The sequence below is a fragment of the Squalius cephalus genome (assembly GCF_949319135.1).
Source record: "Squalius cephalus genome assembly, chromosome: 23".
In the NCBI taxonomy this organism is placed as follows: domain Eukaryota; kingdom Metazoa; phylum Chordata; class Actinopteri; order Cypriniformes; family Leuciscidae; genus Squalius; species Squalius cephalus.
The window spans coordinates 7,046,542-7,068,660 of NC_137144.1; the positions used below are offsets into that span (position 1 = coordinate 7,046,542).

Here is a 22,119-nt window from a genome sequence, read left to right on the forward strand (position 1 = left end):
AAGAAGCGCCGCTCGCAGCGGGTCCCGGAACCCGCTCCAGCCCGACTAAGCTCGCCGGTTCGCCCGCCTGCTTCACCGGCTTCTCCTGAATCACTTCCTGATGCTCAGCGCCCGCAGTCTGCCGCCGCTTCATCAGAGGAAGTCGGTTCCGAGGCCGCGTCGGGGGAAAAGGATTCCTGCTCTCTGCTAGCTTCAGGCAGCGAGGACTGGGCGAGCTCCGAGGATCTCGCGCCTGCTGCCCGCAAGCCCACTACGAGAGTCAACATCGAGAGAGAGCTCATGCGAGTACTCGCGCTGGCCGCGGCGAGCCTCGGCCTCGAGTGGTCTGCACCGGAGCTCCCCTCTCGCACCCGGCTGGATGGTAGCTTCCTCCCTGGTGAGCGCACTTCTCCGGATTTAAAGCCCGCTCCTTTTCTTCCTGAGCTGCATGAAGAAGTTGCGAAGGCCTGGAATGCGCCCTTCTCTGCGCGAACGCGCTCGTCTGTGTCACCAGCATTTTCCTCCTTGGATAATGCGAAAGACCGAGGCTACCTTTCACTTCCGCCGGTGGAACAGGCGATAGCAACCCACCTTTGCCCGCCCTCTGCTGGACGGCGGACTAAACCGGTGTTGCCTTCAAAAGCCTGCCGCATGACGTCCACGCTGCTCGCGCGAATTTTCTCCGCCGCTGGGCAGGCCGCGTCAGCGCTACACACCATGGCTACACTACAGATATTTCAGGGTGATCTCCTCCGTAAGTTGGACGAGATGGGACCTGAGGCTATCTGCATCGCGGATTTGAGGAGCGCTTCAGATCTAACACTCCGCGCTACCAAGTCTGCTGCACAAGCCATGGGAAAGTGTATGGCTTCCGCCACTGTTGCTGAGAGGCATCTATGGCTGACGCTCACGGAGATGGCTGATTCCGAGCGCAACGCGTTTCTCGACGCCCCGCTGTCTTCCGCTGGCCTTTTCGGTTCTTCTCTCTCCGAGTTCGTGGAGAGATTTACTGAAGCCCAGAAAGCGTCTCAAGCCTTCAAGCACTTCCTCCCGAAGCGCTCCGGTTCTGCAGCGAGTCGTGGAAAACAGACTCAGCGGAGCTCTCAGCCTCAGCCCCCGCCTTCGGCCGCATCCTCACAGCAGCGACAGCAGCGCAGCTCCAGGCCCCGCTCTCGCTCTACCAGCCAACGCCCCGCTCCGCGCGGGCCGCGATCGAGGATTGTGGGGAAGCCGGAAGCCCCGAAGAAGTCCTAGCACGCCTAGGAAAGCGCAGGTGTGTGAGTCCCGCTGCGGCCGGTCTCTCACCCAAGCGCGCCGCTGTTTCAGTCCCAAGACTTGCGACTGTTCCAGCGTTTTCTGCAAGATGCAAGCCCGCTCAGCCGCCCGCTTGCCTGCACACAAAAGCCGTTTTTACGGCTACCCAGATATATCCCGAAAAGAGTGTATTTTCTGGTGTCCCGGCCACGGCCGATGGTGCTATAAGTGTAGTGTCGATGCCCACTCCTCAGTGCCCATCTCTACACACAAGCACAGCCCTACACTTAGGGCTCGCGCACATAAAATCGACTCAGGTCGATTGCGCTTCCAACATAGTGAAAGTGCCCGCACAAACACTATGTCTCACACACCACAGGCTCTCTGTAAAAACGAGACCTGTGCGCGCTCGCTCTGCTCAGTCAGACAGCGCGCCCAAAGCAGTGAATGTGCCCGCTTCCCGCCCACATTTACTCGCAAACATGAGTCCCACGGGACCCGCTCAGCCCTCCCTCACTCAGTCAAGCGCTGTAGTAAGGTCGAGGACGAGCGCTCTGCCCGCTGTAATAAGCGCGCCCCCCGCCTCGAATGCCACAGGCATAATGCCTACGTTAGTGCGCCCCGAAGCGCCTCTGTCACACGGCGAACAGAGCGCGCTTCGCATCCAGCCCTTAGCCAGCCATGCAGAAGCATGGGCAGTGCTTCCAGGGGTTTCGGACTGGGTGCTAGGCATTATAAAGAGAGGCTTCTCGCTACAGTTTTGTCGACGCCCTCCCCGCTTCACAGCGCGCGTCCAAACTACGGTGGTTTCAGAAGTAGCACACCTACTTCGCGCCGAAATATCAAAACTGATAAGCAAAGGGGCGATAGAGCGTGTTCCCCGAGCTCAAAGCGAAGGGGGACTATACAGCAGATACTTTCTAGTCCCCAAAAAGGACGGAGGTATCAGACCCATTCTGGATCTAAGACGGCTAAACAGAGTATTAGTGAAACGCAGTTTCAAAATGCTCACGACCAGCAAAATTCTCGCGCATGTTCGCCGAGAAGACTGGTTCATGTCGATAGATCTGAAGGACGCGTATTTTCAAATACAGATAGCGTCACATCACAGGCGATACTTGAGATTCGCCTTCGAGGGTCAGACATACCAGTATACAGTCCTGCCCTTCGGCTTGTCCCTGGCACCTCGTACATTTACGAAATGCATGGACGCAGCGCTCGCTCCCCTCAGACTCAGAGGCATTGCGAGTGCTGAACTATTTGGACGACTGGTTGATCCTAGCTCAATCACGATCTCAGCTCGTGGAGCACAGAACCATTTTACTCGATCACCTCGAGAATCTTGGTATCACGGTCAATTGGGCGAAGAGTTCACTGAACCCCAGTCAAACGATTTCGTTTCTGGGTATTGTTCTGGACTCGCAGTCTATGACGGCGCGGCTGTCACCACAGCGCGTGCTGCACATTCAGCGCGCGGCGAAGTTTTTCCGCCGCGGCGTTTTCACCCCGCTCAGGAAGTTTCAAAGGATGCTGGGTCTCATGGCCTCAGCATCATCAGTTCTCCAGCTGGGCTTGCTCCGCATGCGCCCGCTGCAGTTCTGGTTGAAAGCGCGAGTGCCGCGCGGAGCGTGGGTGTCCGGCCGGTTACGCCTCAAGGTCAATCAAAGCTGTGTGACAGCACTGATACCTTGGTTGGCGGAAGGCTGGTACCAATCAGGTGTAAGCCTGGGGACTTCCTCGAGAGTGAGGATGGTGTCGACAGACGCATCCACCTCGGGATGGGGAGCGCTGCTCGAGGGCAGACCGTTCTTCGGCCTGTGGTCGGAACGAGAAAAGCTCCAACACATCAACTGCCTGGAAATGCTGGCAGTGCACAACGCGCTGACGCGTTTTTGTCCCCATATCAAGGACCAACACGTCGTAGTCCGTTCGGACAACACGGCCGTGGTGTCCTATATAAATCGCCAGGGCGGTCTGAAATCCACATCCCTGTACAGGCTGGCGAAACGCCTCCTAATATGGGCTCAGCACAATTTGCGCTCGCTGAGGGCAGTGCATGTGCCTGGGCTCCAGAATGTGGGCCCAGACAGACTGTCCAGGAACAACATTCCCCTGGGCGAATGGTCTCTACACCCACAAACAGTCCGGCTGCTGTGGGAGAGATTCGGCAGAGCGGAGGTGGACCTATTCGCGTCCCGCGAAAACGCTCATTGCCCCGTGTTCTTTTCCAAGAACGACAGCGCGCTGTCCCAGATGTGGCCGCGCTGCCCGCTATACGCTTTCCCCCCCGTCTCCCTCCTGCCACAGGTGTTAGAGCGGGTCAGGGAAACAGAATGCCCAGTGCTGCTTGTAGCACCGTTCTGGAGGAACCAAGCATGGTTTCCAGTCCTGATGCAGCTAGCAGACTTCGCTCCATGGCCAGTGCCATTGAGGAGAGATCTCCTCTCGCAGGCCGGGGGCTCGATTTGGCACCCACACCCGGAGCTGTGGTCCCTTCATGTGTGGGCGCTCAACGGATATCCGTTGACCTCGCAGAGGGAGTAATAAATACCATCACTCAGGCCAGAGCGCCGTCGACTCGGCGGCTTTATGCCTCAAAGTGGTCGGTTTTCTCCGGCTGGTGTACAGCTCGGAGCCTATCACCTCTCGATTGTGAGGTGACGGAGGTTCTCTCCTTCCTACAGGAGCTGTTGGGTAAGGGTAGATCCCCTTCCACGCTCAAAGTTTACGTGGCGGCTATTACAGCGTTCTCCGGATCGACGCTGGGTCAGTCACTAGGAAGGAACGATTTAGTCATCCGCTTCCTCAGGGGAGCTAGGAGGCTGAATCCACCCAGACCTCCTTCAGTTCCTATGTGGGACCTCTCTACAGTCTTGGCGGCCATGAAAGATGCCCCTTTCGAGCCTGTCCAATCTATTAGCCTCAAACATTTGTCTTTCAAAACAGTGTTTTTGATGGCTCTCGCTTCGGTGAAGCGCATAGGCGACCTGCACGCGCTCTCCGTGAGCCCAGCGTGCTTAGAGTTTGGACCTAATGACTCTAAAGTCATACTCAAACCTAAGCATGGCTATGTGCCAAAGTCCCTCAACACGCCGTTTCGGGCTCAGGTTATCTCCCTGTCTGCCCTGACGGGGTCAAGTGAGGAAGGGGACTCAAGTTTTCTTTGCCCTGTTAGGGCTTTAAGAGCTTACGTGTCCCGCTCCGCTGTCTTCAGACAGACTGAGCAGCTCTTTGTCTCGTTCAGTGGACGTTCCAAGGGAATGGCTGTTTCGAAACAGAGCTTATCCAGATGGATAGTTGACGCCATAGCGCTGGCTTATACTGTCAAGGGCATTCAGTGCCCGTTGGGAGTCAGAGCGCACTCCACGAGGGGCGTTGCCTCCTCGTGGGCTTGGTCCAGCGGGATTTCCTTACAGGATATATGTACGGCGGCAGGCTGGGCCTCGCCGTCTACATTTATCAGGTTTTACAACCTAGAAGTTCCCGCCTTGCAGGCTAAGCTACTATCGGTGTAGTCGATTCAGCTGTCTAACTAGAACACTGAAATCGCATGCGCAACGCGCTACCAACTGTCTTATGGGCAGAATTGTGTAAGACCCACATTTCCCACATTCAGTTCAGGTTCCCCACCCTGTCTATGTGATGTCATATTCGCGTCTGCTGGCACGACCATATAAGGACGGGGGGAATCCCCCTCTTGTCTCTAGACTCTCTCTGTGAGGTCATGTTTACGTCTGCGGACGTTACAGTTTAGGGAATTAAGGTCCCCCATCCCTTATTCCCGGATTCTTTGTGAGTCTATCTGGTGATTATGCACTGTACATCTGGCTTAGCTTCCAGTGATCGGTGTTTTTATCCCAGCACGCACGGCGTTTTACAAGGGGTTCCCGTAGCGTTTTGATAAAAACGCAGTACGAGAGGACTCTCGTAAGAGAACGTACTCGGTTACTAACGTAACCTCGGTTCTCTCTAGAAGAGGGAACGAGTACTGCGTTCTCTGCCGTGCGTACGGTTCACTCTGGTTCGCTTTGGCTATGAAAATCAAGTGAATCAGCCTTTTCGAGCTCCTTTTATAGAGGTTAGCCACACCCGTCTCGGCGGGAAATGGCAAGGAGGGCGCGAAGCGCCCTCATTGGCCTGACGTCACCTCAGGCCTCGCTCGATAGGCTTATGCAGTTGCCGCAGAGCAGCCAATGAGCGAGCAAGCTGTCTCGCCACAGCTGACTACTGCTGCAACGCGCTTTACATGTATGAAAATTAAGGATAATTTTTTGCTTCAGTATTTCGTGAAAAGAGACTTTTCCCGTAGCGTTTTGATAAAAACGCAGTACTCGTTCCCTCTTCTAGAGAGAACCGAGGTTACGTTAGTAACCGAGTACGTTCCCCATTGACGGCAACATTGCTCAAAAAGTTGCCAAGTGTATCATCACCTTTAGGAATTATGTTGACCACCCGGGCTTGTGGTGTAAATCTAATAAACTGTTGGTCTGTTTGGAAGGCGCAGCAGAGGTTTTGCTGCCACCAAGCAGTGCTTGTCACACAGTATTACTGATGCGATTTCTTTTGCCAATGAGGCACGCGGTCTGGCTTTTGCACTATACTCGGAGTATGGCTTTTTCTAAGGTGCTATCCAAGGGTGCATATTTGCAGGATGTTTGTGCTGTGGCAGGGCAGCCTCTCCACACACATTCATAGGGTTTTACAGCATGGATATGGATTAAACCCTAGACTTCCAGGTCCTTTTAGGTTAATCTATTTTGCTTGCCCACAGGATCTGTGCTTGTACATACTTTTAACAATCTTTTTAGGCAGGCATTTTTCAGTATGGTGGCGAGGGTATTAATGTTCCCATAGCATCAGCAACCATGGCGCAGCATTGAGTTCACTCAAAAGGGAATGTCTCAGGTTACGCATGATGGGAACGCTCCCTGAGGATGGAACGAGACACTGCGCTGCTGTGCCATACTTCACGCATGCCTGCACAGCTTCTTCAAGTAAACAGAATCTGGGAATTCCATGACGTAGGTGCACTCTTATGGTCTTGATGACGCTTCTACGCTTAATCACCTGACAACTGCCAACCAATAGAATTGCCGTGATTTTCCATGTGCTTCAGACACTGGCACACACTGAAGGCGTTCCCATAGGGTCAACAACCATGATGCAGCGTCTCGTTCCCTTCTCAGGGAACCAAGTTACAGGGTTCTCAAGTTTGATCAAAATCTTGGAGTGAGATCACATGCGGTTGGGGGAGGAGCCCTAATGGAGCCCCGCCCCCACCTGTCCCCGCCCACCCAATTTTACCCATTGTTCATAATTAACCAGCACAAATTGAAATTATAACAATTGGTAAATCTGATAAATGACAGAGCAATTAATCACATCAAATATACTCTTTAATGTTATATTTCAAAATTACAATTAAGTTACAAAAATTACAAAAATATAACAAATTGCTCCAAACAGTTTGGAAAAACAAATATTTTTGCATTTTGAATGTGTCTAGTCGAAATGGTATAATGATTCATTGTGTGGTGGGACATTGAGAACAAATGACATATTAGAGTATTATTAAGGTACGTGTGTGTGTGTGTGTGTGTGTGTGTGTACACACAAGAGTACACACTCCAGCTTATGAAATGTGTTTTGTGTTGCAAGTGTTTGAAAAATACAAATGCAATGGCAATCAATGATTAATGTAACGTTATGTTTTGACAGGATATAAAATATTACCCAGAGCACTCTGTTTTAATACGTATGTAGCCTTAATGTAACTAGAAATACTATTAATACAGTATAATATATAATATAATTTAAAATAAAATAAATACATTTAAATTTATTTAAAATAAAATGAAGAAATACATTTCATTCCTTCCCATACCCACTAACATTTCCCTTAGTTTCAGATAACGTAAGCTAGCCAAACTGAGCCAAAGCTTCTGGCCTGGTTGCAAAGTAGTTGTAGAGTTTTTGACTGCATCAATAATAATGTATACGATGGACTATACATACAACCGGCGTAGCGTCATAGAACGTCTCTGAAAAGGTTCACGCCCACTTTTAGGGGAAAACAATCCGGCGAGCGCCATACACAGTATCGGATTGAGGACGTGTACTAACCCTTACAAACATGTAATTTGTATTTAAACATTTTTTTTCACACAGTAGGCTACCCCTATTATGTATTTGTATTTAATTAAATTTTTCCACACAGTATTTTGTATTTTTATTTTATTTTAAATACATTTCCATGTATTTATGCCCATCTCTGCCTGCCATCATCATCAATATCTTGCTGTTATGGAAATATCATGAATTACGGATGATGCTATCGAAAGCTAAATCAGGCTAGTTGTATGGCTGGACAGAAAAGTGCACTCAGTAGCTACTCTAAATATAAAGACAATTATACATTTAAAGATGTTACTTCTTAAAACCGTAGTAAAATCATTCACTGGCTACCTGGTGACTCGATGAGGTACGAGTAAATGTCCAGGTAAGACACTTCTGGCCAATGGGTGGGGTTGTTAGACCAATTTGACGCTGGTAGAATGAAAGGGACATGTTTTTAAGTTGCCCAAATTAAGTTTATAAATGTATCGTTCACGCTCTATGGAAGGCAGGGTGGACATATAATTACTCTACATATTTCATCTAAGTGATTTTGGAAGTTATACACGTCTGCCGGCTGTGTACGGACGTTGTTTTGTGCCGCTATTTTGTATTGAAGTCTATGGGAAGTCTGGCTTGTTTTCCCCTAAAAAGGGGCGGTTACGAAATTGACAGTGAAGTTCCCGGATGTGCCGGTTGTATGAATATATTAAATGTTCTAGCCTTAAAATGTTAGACGAGCTTTCTTCCAACTTACTTTCTCCATCATCACGACGTGTGTTCGCGCGTTGTTGTTGGTTACCTAGTAACGAACGTACGGTGGCAGAAAATGTTCCGCCATCTATGTTGCCTATTAACGAACGCAATCTGGCCAAGATAAGTTACGTGCTGGCGGCAGGAAACTTCACTTTGTGTGCCCGCGCCTCATATACAACGTTATATATAAAGCTTGTAGGACAACTTGGTTGGCATTGCCTTTTCAGCGTGAGAAATACACGGTGTGGCGTGTGAGCGTGTGAACTGGTTGAATTGCGTGTGTCTCACGGCCAATGCGTGAGACTTGAGAACCCTGAAGTTACATACGTAACCTGATAAGTTTTTATTAAATGTTTGTATTGTGAGCCTCATATTGAGTACAAAACATGCATTACTGACCAAGCGTATTACATGGAGACAGATTTATGTTAACAAAGAGCTGGTTGGCTATTACCTTGCTTCATTTGATTAAAACTCTCATGTTTAATAAAGCCAGATTTGTTAACAATGTCTCATTTGCTGAATGTCTAATGTCCGATGTTTTGAGTTCACTAGGACATTAAACTGAGCTGCAGTGGCATGATTGAGCAGGATTTATGGGGAATTTAGAGTTCTTCTCCCAGTCTGATCTGGCCTGAGCGAGTGGGCGGTCATTATTAATTTATTAACATGAAAATCCAACTTGCAAGACCAGCTTTAATCAGCCAAAAACCACAAGAGCAGGCAGACAAGAAAGCCAAATAAGAAGGGCATGAGCGTGACTATTAAAATAAGAGGACTAACAGAAAGATTAGGGGCGGAAAGCCATATGCAGTTAAAACAGTCAAAGGGATACTGTAGGTCGTTGCAGATAAAACAATAACACAGCTCTTCAAATATTTACTAACAGAAAGTTGACAAAGATTCATGTAGATTCATGTACTAGAACTCTGTCTGAATTTCATAAAAAAAAACATTTTAGTTTACGTTTTAAGTACCCTACTATCTATCTATCTATCTATCTATCTATCTATCTATCTATCTATCTATCTATCTATCTATCTATCTATCTATCTATCTATCTATCTATCATTTGACCACCTTGTGACATCATTTTCTTGGGAATTAAGTGATGGAATTAAGTGATTATTTTTATTATTATTATCATTCTTATGTCATGACGAAAATGATGTCACAATGCAATATGATCTGAAGCTGTTTGTCTGAGCCAAACGAAAAAAAAAAAAAAAAAAACTTAACATAAATTATTTGCAATTTAACCAATTTTGTAAATGACTATTGTCTTTTTAATAAAAATTACTGAATAAAAAGATGATGTGTGAGAGGACATGATATATCATTGTGTATATGATATAGATGGATAATAGAGACTGGAGCGAGGAAAAATATGTGCATGACATGTTAGATGAAGATGGTTTCAGGGGTGAATAAGCTGACCTCTTACCCATCTTAGACTTCCCGTCCTCATACTTTGTGCGCTGTAGTACATGATGTACTATTCTGCTTCTGGTTGAGTTTGAGAAAAACGTCTCTCTGTTGTTGATGGTAAAGCTAAAAGAAAATAAAGTACATTGTTTTAATACACAAATGTGTAGTAGGTTGCATGCATTCATCTACTTGACTGAATAGAGTAAAGATTACTACGCTACAGCAGCCTAGAGATCACAACTCAGATATTTAGTATGTCAGTGTAAATATCAAATTAGAGAGGATTGCAGCTGAGCTGACCCAACACATCAAGCTCAGAGCAGATTGTGTGGATTGCTCCCAGCTGTCTCAGTATACAGACAAAAAAATTATACATTAAAGAATGGCTTCTTTTCCTTGGTGAATCACATAGAACCTATCAAGAACTTGTTCAGGTCATGTTGCACCTCAAAATCAAAAGTAAGGAATCAGAATAAAAATGTTGAGTTGCACTTTATTTTGTTAGATTTAGTGGTAGGATCAGGGTTTAGTACCTAGTTATTACCTAGTTATTGCAATTACTATATTAAGTACATACTATGTACAGATGGTGCCCAACCAGAATGAGACTTTTACCGCCGCCGTTCCCGCGGCGGCAAAATTGGGATGTGTATTTGCTGCCTTTTACCGCTGAGTGGCGCTGTAATCACAGACTTTGAAAAGTGTCAGTTTATTCTCTTTATGACGTAATCTGCCGCGGCAGTAATCTGAGCTGAGGTCACAGATAAATTCAAGATAAATATTGTGGTTAAACGAATTCAAATTCATTAAATTTAAACAAAGTAGACACACGTTAACATTGTGTGCCCAGTTTTTCTATAATTTAGAAAGGCTATGTCAATAGGTTAGGCTACTTGTCATTTACTTTGTGTTATTTTAATGTGTTTGTAGATTTATTAACTGAAACATAACAGTGAAATAAATTAAAATAATTTACTGTAAAATTAAAACATTTTCAGGACTTGCAGTTACTAACCGATGTTAGTCGGTTTAAGCATTCTTTGTTATATTCAGAATTAAATAGGCTTACATGTTGTATCAATTGAATTCTTTAATAAATAATCAACCACAATGCCTATTACTGCCGCAGCAAAAATAAACCAGTCGAATTTCAAAGTCGTTCGCGAAATGACTAGGCTATACCGGGTGCCGCAAGCGTGACAGGGCAAAACAGCAGCAACTGCGGCATTTTAAAAGGTAAGTTTCCTATCTGTTTATTTAAAAAAAAAAAAACATGGCGCAAATCTTGTAAAAAAAAAAAAACGTTTTTCATTATTTGAACAAAAATGAGACTGATTGAATATGTAAAAATATAAACAAACAAAGCAGAGAATAAAACAAACTTTTAGGGAAAAAATATAGGCCTATTATGCTACAGCAGAATTGGTTAACATTAACGAAAGCAAAATATGTAAAAATACATTTCAAACAAACTAAAACAAAACAAATTCGTGGCCGAGTGGTAGGCTATAACTTACGTTTCAATAATTCAGATGACACGGGTTCTAATCCCGAACAAACATGGGCTACTTTTTTATTATTATTGCAGAGAGATTTGATAGTTCTAAAATATTGCTACACCATATTGTTTTTTTCTCCTATAGCCTATATTAAATATTTTATATTTATAAAATAAAATTACCATTAATTTCCATTTTACATTAGGGACAATTTTTATCCAACAGAATGGCTGAATTAACATCTGCATAATAATAATAATAATAAATAAATAAACAGCACAAGGTCTTGTAAAAACACTTTTTTTTATAATTTTTTTCGAGACAGTAAATTGCCAATGTTAAAAAACATAAGCAAATAAAAAAAGAATATAACAAACTTTTAAAACAGAGAAAATAGTAGACCTAGGCTATTCAGACGATAGCTCTGTGGTCAATGCATTAACAATAGCCTCTCAGAGCTTCAAACGATCTGAGATCGAATCTCAGTGTAGCCGACAGTGTTTGTGTTTTTCCATTCTTGATGCTTAAATATGCATCTGTTTATTAAAGTCAATCATCTTGTTTAATTATCAATTTACAACATAAATTTGCTACATTCCAGTTGAGCCGCTGCAAAGACGACACATCTGATGAGGAAGACTGTCAGCCGATTGCACCAGAAAATTAAGATGATGAAGCTCGTCTTTAATCTGCTAAATTATTTTTTTGTGTGTGTGTGAGAATCATTCATTAGATTTAGATGACTGACAGTGATACCCGGCCATAGCAACGGAAGACATTTTTCAAAACAGATCGAACAAATCAGAAAAATACTTTCAATACAGTATTGCTTTCAATTAAAAAATAAACAATGAAAATGTAAAAGAAAAAGAAAATTAATTAAGTTTGAAAACCCATCGCACATTTCAAGGTATGAATAAAGTGTCGGAACAGTTTATTTATTTAAACAGGGTTGCATCGATAGAGTTTATTCCCTTTGTGATGCAAAATAAGAAACACAATCTTATTCTTGCAACATTTTAAATTTCTATTGTCAAAGAAATTGCAGCTAAATTAAAAAATTAAAACGGTACAAAACGAAAAAAGTTCAAAGCAACATAAATTAAGAACAGGCATTTTTCTTTGTCTCTCTCGCGCTGGATATTTTTTTAGTAAGTTTGGTCTCCCTCACTGCGCGCGGCGGGTCTCTCTCGAAATTAAGCATTTCAGCGTAAAAAAACACCATACAGCTGATAATACTGTATATGTCGCTGTGTGTCATCCACACAAATCACGAAAGAAAAAACTGTAACAAATAGCTTTTGTTCCTTCAAAGATACAACATGCCTTGCTGAATTCACCTCACAATAAAACGAGGTGGGTGGCGAATTAAAGAGCTCTGTATCTGCTAAATTGAAATTGTGTGTGGAAAACCTTTAAATACAATCAATAAAACTACAATATATAATTTAATAAGATATAAGGCCTACTGTACATAGGCTATGGACTTTTGGAGATTTTGAGATTAATCCTTAAAAGAATTTTGCCTTTGCCTGCTCATCAGGCTGGCTCCGACACTCTCCATATGAAAGACGGAACATTAACACCTCTGTCCTGCACCCCCACGATAAAGCAACTATTGCCTTCTCCAAACCCCCCACAGGCTAGCTGAGTTTGCAAAACAAAACAAAGAGTTTGCCACTCGTCGTGGTTTGCCAAAACACTTCATTATAAACTTCAATATTTCATTCAAAACAATCTCAAAACGCTTTGTGACATTTTGAAAAGCCGTGGATGCATTACTGCCACTGGAACCATGAACGCAAATACTGGTTCTGATTTTATTGTTTGTCGTTTAAACGTCATATATATATATATATATATATATATATATATATATATATATATATATATATATATATATATATATATTTTTTTTTTTTTTTTTTTTTTTTTTTTTTTTTTTTTTTTTAACAGAACTGCTTTTGAAATTACGATTGGAATCATTATAGGTTACAGAAGTAAAGTCATTGTATAATAGGCTATTTGTTCCTTAGTGTAAAATGGAAATGCATGGTGATTTTATTTTGTAAATAGGCTATAAGCAAAAAACTATGTTTTAGAACTAGACAAATCTCTCTGCATCAACAATAGACTATAAAATGCATTAATAGGCTAATATAAAAATATCAGTAATCCAAGTTAGTTCGGGATTCGAACCCGTGTTATCTAAATGATCGTAACGTAAGTTCAACCACTCGGCCACGATTCACTCGTTGCGACATGGCCTAACGTTCCAGTGTGTCTTCATTCAAATGAACGCGCCGCCGCGTTTGTCGAACACTAATTCAACATGCCAGAAAAAAACCTGGCTTTGGAACAATGCATAGCGCCACTCGTCGTCGTGTGCCAAAAAATTTACAATAATTTAGTTTAATTTATTTCAGTGTTAATGTTTGAGTTAAAAAAATCCTCTACAAATTAAATTAACACAAAGTCGGCTACAAGAGTCCTTTATAGGCTAAGTAAAAAGCAAAGGGCTTACAGTCTTAATATTTAGGCTACTTTGCTTAAATTCGATACATTTATTTTCAGTAGGGCCTAATAAATTTGTAGGGATGTAATTTCAGTATGCTTCACCAACGCTATGTATTCAATTAAAGTTCCAAGAGGTCTGGTATATATTTCCTTCCCAGCTGACACAAAAAATCACAACTTGTGCTTGCTGCGAACGCAAGTTATTTAAGGTGTCTCAACTGTACACAGTCTACCATACAGTGTGAATTCGTTACAAGGTTTTATTTAATTAAATTAATGTGCAACAATTTGTACAAATAGAGTCTATAGGCCTACTATACTGTTGTAGCCATTAAATAATCTCATTTAGTATCATATTTGTTTTACAAATACACATCCTGCTTGTTGCACGCACACATATTATGTCAAAAAAACGAAATATTATGTTGAAATAACATTATTATTAATAATACATCTTTTAGAATATTTGATTAAATGCTGATTGTTGCGCTTGTTCAATTTAATAAAATTAAAACTTTAATTGTGATAATTAAAATAATTGAAAATTAAATATTTAGTGGCCAAGTTTTGCTAATTTAGGCTATTATATAGGCTAGTATATGCCTATTGCCTATATTAAGTAGGTCATATTAAGACAAGGCATATATTAAGTTATTTTAGCTGTTATGAGAAAAATAAATCTAACGAAATCTAAAATCTAAATCTAATAAATCTAAAAAAAAAATTCTAACGCCAATTCAACATGTCAGAATAAAACTTAATTTTTGAACGATGCGTAACGCCACTCGGCCTGGTGTGCCAAAACACTACATTTTAAACTTCAATGTTTAATTCAAAACAATCTCAAAACGCGTTGTGACATTTTTTAAAGCAGTAGCCTAGCCTATACATTAAGGGCATTGGAACCAGGATCTTAACTAAAACCCGTTCCGCGTAATCTCTGAAAAATTATACCAAACTACTCCATGTATTTTTTTTTTAAGGACTGCTTTTGAAATCACTATAAATTACTATGCAATTGTATCGCTCACGAGAGCTCTTCATTTATCTAATTCCTCAATAGAATAGTAAAAATATTCAGCGTCATTGCTCCTAATATCGTCTCTATTTTTAACTTTTGATTCTATTTTTTTCAGTTCTAAAATTGATTCTATCTTTGGTTCTATTCTGTTGTAGTATAATAGGCCTATTTATATATATGAAAAATATGCCTATCAGGCTTAGGGTTTTATATTTAACCCACTTACATTTTAAAATACGGCTATTGCTGCTGTTTTGCACAATGTCCCTTTGCGCCACCTGGCGGTCATTTCGGGAACGACTTTGAAATGCGGCTGGTTTATTTTCGCCGCGGTGATTTCGCCGCGGCGGCTGGCGCGGCGGTAATAGGCATTCTGGTTGGGTACCATCTGTACATGGGGAACAGGACTGTAAAATAAAGTGCTAGCAATTTTGCTTTAAGAACACAAAGCCTATTTTTGCTTTAAGAACAGAAAGCCCCATTCTGATGGTCCCAAGTCAAGTGGTCTTAGAGGACCCAAGTCAGGAGGGCTCAAATCCATTGGTCTAGCAGATTTAGAAGCTCCCGAAACTTGAGGACCCATCTCTGATGGTCCCAAGTCCAGCAGTCCCTGATGGTCAAAGGTCTAGTGGTCTTGGTCTTGCCAATTGCTGACGCTGCCCACACTGCTGAGAGTGACCGTTAGATAAAAATGTGCTGTAGACAGTCCTCTCAGTAACAAAATAAACACACAATAAAATTGAGAAAAAAAAAAAAGCTTAAGAAAAGCATCTGATCATAGCAATGTGGATATGTTTGCACAAGCTCTGTAATTCGGCACACTAGTAAATTCACGTCACGTTTATATAGCACTTTATACAATAGATTGCTTAAAATCAAGCAGCTTTACCGTATTAAACATGAAAAACAGTGTCAGTGTCTCGTTTCATCAGAAGTGAAGAAGAACTTAATTTTCTACTATAAAGCAGCTCCTCCAGTGTGTTCATGTTTTCACTTATAGACGTCTTATCACAACGGACTGGTGAGGAAAAATGAACTAGAAAAGATTTCCACGTGAAAGAAGGCGGAGCCTCCGTGCACAAGCGAACTTTTCCGGAAATTTGAAATCCAACTTTTGGAAACTGTTCTTCGTATCAAATTAATGAAAGTTTAAACGTGCTAATGTGAATAGCCTTTATATAGTTGTGTAGTTTTATGTTTGTTCTGAGAATAGAATTGACTTTCTTTTCCTCACTGGAATTCCTCCACAACTTGTAACATTCTAAAACAACATTCGGAAGCAATAAATACTACATTAAGGCAATACTAAGATAGCATTCTATGCATGCCAGTCAATCATCATTAGAGTGCCACCCTCAGGCTGAATAACTCAAGGACGTTAGACCTCTGCCAAAAGTGTGTCCGCATGTGTTAGAATAGAAAGCTTTTAGAAGCTTTAGAAATAATTAGAAAGCTATTAGAATATAAAGCTTACAAAATGTTTAATCATACACTAGCACTGAGATCCAGAATCTGCCCTACCTAAATTTATGAAAAAAAAGAAGTAACACTAAGTTAAAGCTAAATAGAACCATAACCCTAATCCTAAAAATGACAACAGTTCAAAACTACTTGAACTTAACTTAAAAGGAAAATTAAAAATAAAACTATAAAAATAAAAGACAATTCTAAATAAAAGCTATGTTAATAAATTCTATAAATAATACTGTTTTCTATAATGCAAAAAAATATATATATTCCTTGAAACCTTCATGAGATTCTCCCTTTTGCTGCTGTCAAAAACTCTGTATAATGATATTCTGCAGAAAGTTTCTTTTAGATATTTTTATGATCTATTATTTGTTTAAAGTTTTGAAAAGAAAGATTAAACCCTGCTTGCCCGATTCCAACATTTCTGTGCACACAAAACCTCTATCCAACCTCAAATAAACCCTTACTAATAGCACCTCCTTAACAAAACACTAGTTTACCCGAGGACACAGTCAGTTATGAGGTCATGCATTTAAAATGATCTCTGACCTGTAAAGAGGATGTCAGCAAGCAGTGACTTTAGTGCATTCACAAATAGTCATCAAGTTCAAGTACATCAAGTAAATGATCTAAAGTGCTTCCATCATAAAATCTGCAATGAAAGGGTCAGCTGAGGCTGAATTCCGTTCATTGGTTGATGAAGGTTGCAGAATTGTGGTTTCAGCTATCTAATTGCAGTATCATATTTCCAGAAAGCAAAAGGTGTCATGCAATTGCATCTGTTCTATTAATAAAGTAGGCCTGTTCTGTCATAAAGTAGGCCTATATGAGATTATTCGAGAAAACATGAGATTTGATTATAACAAGGTCATGAAAGAGGAACATACTGGTGCACTCTGGCCCTGCTGAAGGGGGCGGTGTAGCAATCCGTTTCCTCCAGATCTGGTAATGCCTCCTTATCCAGTTTCATAGGGTTCTTGGGTAGCCAGCTTTTCAACTGACGACATCTCAGCTGAAATTGACTGTAGAGATACATTTGCATTTGTCAAAAAAAGTGTTATTGTCTCCAATATTAAAAAAACAGCAGGTAGTTTAATAGTACTGTAGTTTCTCCATTTCAAACTTAAAGTCCCTTCTAGAGTTTTCTTTTCTTATGCAAATTAAATCAAGCCTGATTTAGTCCCTGAGACGCACAACAAATATCAAGCTAATTAATTTAATAAAATCTTTATTCCCCACAGCTATAGTTTGACTCAAATTAAAATTCACGTAAATGAATAAAATAGAAGTACTGAATGAGTTTTTGACTATAATGCAAATAAAATGAAATAATTGACTCCCAACCATATTTGTGGAAACACAGAACAGTAAGAACTACCAGCATTATCTTACCTTCCCATATTTTTTTTCTTCCAGTCTGTGAAGTAACACTTTTTCCTGTAAAATACATATATATAATATAATCACATTGAATTTACTTACAGTATGAAGTTTAGCACAGTACAATGAAAATGAGCTCTACCTGAAGGGCATTCTAATGTTCATTTGCTCTGCATATTTACACAGCGTGTCCCATGGTGCATGGATCTTCACAAACAGGATATCACTGTTGGTTAATGAGGGCTGTCAAAGTGAAAGACAAATCATTATCAGCATATTATAAACATAGGCATATAATTAAGATGTATTGGTTTTATAATATTTATTGGATTATTTAGTTAGTTAGATGGTTAGTAGCAGACTCTGCTCAAAAAGAGGGTACCAAATATTGTCTGAAAGGTTTTTTTTTTTAAAAGAGGCATTTAACCTTCAGAAAATGCTGATTGTCAAATTCAAGAGATTAAAAATATGAATTTATAAAATTAGTTTTATTTTCTATTAAACTTATATGAGATGATAATTTAATTTTTGCATCTGAATACATTTTAAAACTCTTATTTGTATAATTAAGTAAACACCTACATTCAATAGATAAAATGTATGAAATTCAATATAAATATTAATAATTAAAAAGGGTTATAAGTTACTGCTGTCAGGGTTATATTTAGTTCTGTTTAGATTCATTGTGTTTTGTTTTTGTTTTCGCTGTTCCCATTTTGCCTGTGTTTCTGGTATAGTTTCCATAGTTACTCATTAGTTCCTCACCTGTTCTTAGTTCTGCTGATTACTCTGTCTGTGTATGAAACAATCGCACGACGAAGAATTAACTAGAATGACCTTTAATCAGGAATACATTGGAAACGCAACCACAATAACCGACAAAAGAATTTAACTGAAAAGAGAGTATATATGCACATGATAATCATGAACTAAATAAGATACAGCTTGATAGATGATAATTAATCACAGAAACAAACAGGGACATAATCAGAGACCAAGAAACCCAAAACTAAACAGCAGGGAGACAGGAACTAAAACAAAAAAGAAAGGAAATATCAGAATAAGAATCTATAACCGTAACTGTACTCCCCACTCTCGGAAGGCACGTCCTCTCGCCGTAATTGATAGCTCGAGTGTGGAGGGAGGGGGCTTTGGAGGAGGGCATGGAGCTGGTGATGGACAGGAAGCAGGAGGAGTCATGGAGAGAGACACCACTGTGGAGCTAACGGTGGGAGGAGCCAGGGTGGGGCTTTGACTGAATGCCCGGGCTGAACCCGGAGACCGACTGACAGAGGCGGAACCAGGGTGGGTAGAGGCCCAAGGTGGAGCTGCTGGCTCGTGGGACCGAGGCAGAGATGGGGGCTCGGCAGACCAGGCAAAGATGGAGGGAGTGAGTACAACTGGGAAGCCAGAGGGAAGGAGAAGCCCAATGGAGCAGAAGGGGTGGAGGGTTGAGGTGGATCCGGAGACCCGGAAGTCTGTGGCGGACACAGAGGAACAACTAACTGAGGCTAAGCTGGAGGGACGAGGGGGCTTATTTATTAAAGACTGTCTCTGTTACTGTATATTTTCCTATCATCGTGCGTTCATTACAACCACCAAACGTGACAACCGGGAACCAGATTTCCATGGCATTTGGATCTCATATTATTTAGAATGAGAACTTTTGCATTTGTGATTAACATTAAAAGGAAGCTAGTTTTAAACACATCTAATGTCTGTACAACCACTTAAAATTCTTTCATTAGATTCTCTCCCCTCCTTGGGTGTATCTCAAAAGTGTAAATGTATTTATAAGAAATATAATTTGATAAATACAAATAAACATTTGGTTCCAAACTAGCAAGCCCTTAATCAACAACCAACTCACTTGTTACCTAAAGGTACACTATGTACCTTTTTTTGTTCAAAATTAACAAAATTTATATAATGAGTCAATATATCATTAATCCTTCCAATATGTGTTTTTGTCTTTCACTGATTCACTATGGTAAGTGTTTATATTTTAGACCTATCAGGATGGTTTTCATGGGAAATTGCATACAGTACATGCGTCACGTGCCTTGTCATATCAGTAAATAGAGAAAAGATGCTCTGGCAATTTTGACACATGGTGTGGGAGTGCCATAGTTTAGTTGTCACAATGAGTGAGAAAGGTTATGCCATGGAGCACGCTAAATCTCAAACAGATTATTGAACAGATAATGCCCCTAGAGGGCCAAAAATCACATAGTGTACCTTTAAGTGTAACTATAGTGGTAACATGGTTCTGAGCCTTTTTTAATCAGAACAAATACAAATAATAAAAAAGAAAATAATAATTACTTTGACATCCGGGGGTCAACATTCCCTGAAGGTTAAGCCCCTCATTTCACTATTACCTTGTTGTCAAAACGTATTTAGACTCCATATGTGCAAAGTGGCAGAACTGGGAAAAGCTAATATTGTTAGCAAGTTTGGAAAAAGTTATGTTCTGACATTACAAGCACACCTACAGAAGAGATGTAGAGGTAAAAAGAATAGTGCCAGAGTTATGCTCAGTATAAAAATAGTATGACAGATCTGGGAGAAAAAAAGTAGGTTTGATAAAGTAAAGTTCAGGTGTTCAGCTACTAATATAGAACACTGGTTACCAAAGAAACCACACAAGACACACAAACTTGTAATAATGAACACAGTCCGATGACGTCAAATGGAGCGCCTGAGCTTACAAAAGGGCGTCTGGATTACACGTCATCAGTTCTTTAGAGCGATGAGAATCAAGCATTTGCATTCGGATCTTGAGGGAGCTGAATGCATTCATTGTGATACGTTCGCTGTGGGAAACTCCACCCTTGCTTGACTCTCTCTTAAGGGATGAGAGTCAAGCTTCTGCACCTCGTGGTTCCGAGGCGGCAGGGTGGGATTGATCATGGGGAACTTGGGCTTCTCCTGCTAGCTCTGTTGCTCTCATGTTGGTTCATAAAACCGCTCTGTGGCTGTTTCTGATCTGGTTGAGAGCAAATGTTACTAATACGCCTCCTCCGCTGCCCCACATATAAGTCTGTGAGCCTTTTATTCCTCCCAGATAGTATCAAGAACATGGAGGAATCTGTATTCAGCTCCTATATTGTCTCCCATGTAGTCGAACCATTTGCATGTGGAGGGGCTGTGTGAGCAGCGATATGTGAGGGTGCCCCGGTTGAAGAGTTGCTTGCGAGCTCTCTACCCTAGTGCTGCAACCTCTATGAATGCTCCCGTCTTGGTAGAGCGAGCATGTTTGGCTCTGGAGAGAGCTGAATGCACTCACTGTCACAGAGAGAAGATACAGAAGCGAGGTCTCAGCATTCAGGAAATATATCCCTCTCTGGCGGTCCGTGAGGGTTGAAGGAGTAGGGTTTAGCAGAGAGGGAGGAAACATATTTATTTCTCCCCTGTGATGTAAGGTGTGCTAAAGGCCACTGAAGGTTTTGGGGCCCTCCAAATCACACAACCCATCAGGGCCTTCTACATAAAACGACCTATCGGGGCCCTCCACATAACATGGTCTATCGGGGCCCTCCACATAACATGGCCTATCGGGGCCCTCCACATAACATGGCCTATCGGGGCCCTCCACATAACATGGCCTATCGGGGCCCTCCACATAACATGGTCTATCGTGGTCAACAGGTAAGACTGACTATTATTGTTTATTGTACACCGGCCTATCGCTGCCCTTCTCAAAATTGACCTACTGTGGCTTTTCAAGTTACACCATAGTCTTTGTGTGTTAATCTGCCTAACGTGGAATCTCATGCCTATAGCTTATACACTCATTTGTTAATAAATATGTATTATTATTTCTTAATTTGTCATATGATTGTTCTATTTTAGGAATTCCAATTAAGAGAAACCTCAACTGGTGGGTATCAATTTGAATTTAATTTGGGGGGTAGGCTCTGCCCCTGCCTTCATCTTCAGGCAAGACCTGCCGAATCTGCATCAATCTGCAATCTGCACGATTTGGACTAAGAACGGGGCCTATGACAAAAAGATTTTCTATACAACTAGACATGAATCATTGTAGCATACTACCATCTGTTAATACTTTATGGAATAAATACCATGTAAACTTTCACCTGTCCTCTGAGTCTTTCTGGTAGACATTATAGGTTTAGTATAAGTTCTACCAGGAAGACTCTAATGCCACATCATTCATTCATTCATGACTATTTGGTCTGGCCAATCACTGTTTGAACATTGGAGTATATAAGTACTGAATTCTCTCTTTTACGTTCGCAGTTGATGGCGCTGACATTCCCCTCCATCCTCCCCACAACCACTAGGTTGTTCCCTGTCCATCCGTCAGGGTTAGGCTTCGCCCCTGCCTTTTTGTCTCTTGATTGATAGCCATTAGTTTTGTTTTAAAACCTAGTGAGCTGCCCATGTAGGCACCATTGTAATGCAAAATTGCTACATGAAGGCTATTCCAAAATGTAGTTAGCAACAATATGTATTTATTAGGTTTGTTAGAATATTGCATAGTTACCGTAGCAACATGCTAACATCAGACTCTATTAGAATCAATTATGAGTCAGGTTTCCTGTCTTCACATCACATTAGGAGAGACAGAGCGGCTGTCTGTGAAGAGTTTTACTTCTGAGGTTCCATTTCAGACAGGATGCATTAAAAGTCAGCATCCTGCAGACAGCAGACAGTAAGACTTTGGAGAATTTGGAG

At 41.6% G+C, this 22,119-nt stretch overlaps 1 protein-coding gene across 11 annotated transcripts in view; it reads right to left on the reverse strand.

Annotated features, from left to right (window-relative positions):
- Positions 1-22,119, reverse strand: part of ano3 (anoctamin 3) — a 156,386-nt gene that overhangs the window by 94,243 nt on the left and 40,024 nt on the right. For all 11 annotated transcript variants that reach the window (XM_079859856.1, XM_079859849.1, XM_079859850.1 and 8 more), the window contains exons 5-8: positions 17,561-17,661; positions 17,431-17,475; positions 16,926-17,060; positions 9,548-9,654 (exon numbers count right to left, since the gene is read on the reverse strand). In XM_079859856.1, coding sequence (XP_079715982.1) covers positions 9,548-9,654; positions 16,926-17,060; positions 17,431-17,475; positions 17,561-17,661 — 388 coding nt within the window. The remainder of the gene's footprint in view (positions 1-9,547; positions 9,655-16,925; positions 17,061-17,430; positions 17,476-17,560; positions 17,662-22,119) is intronic.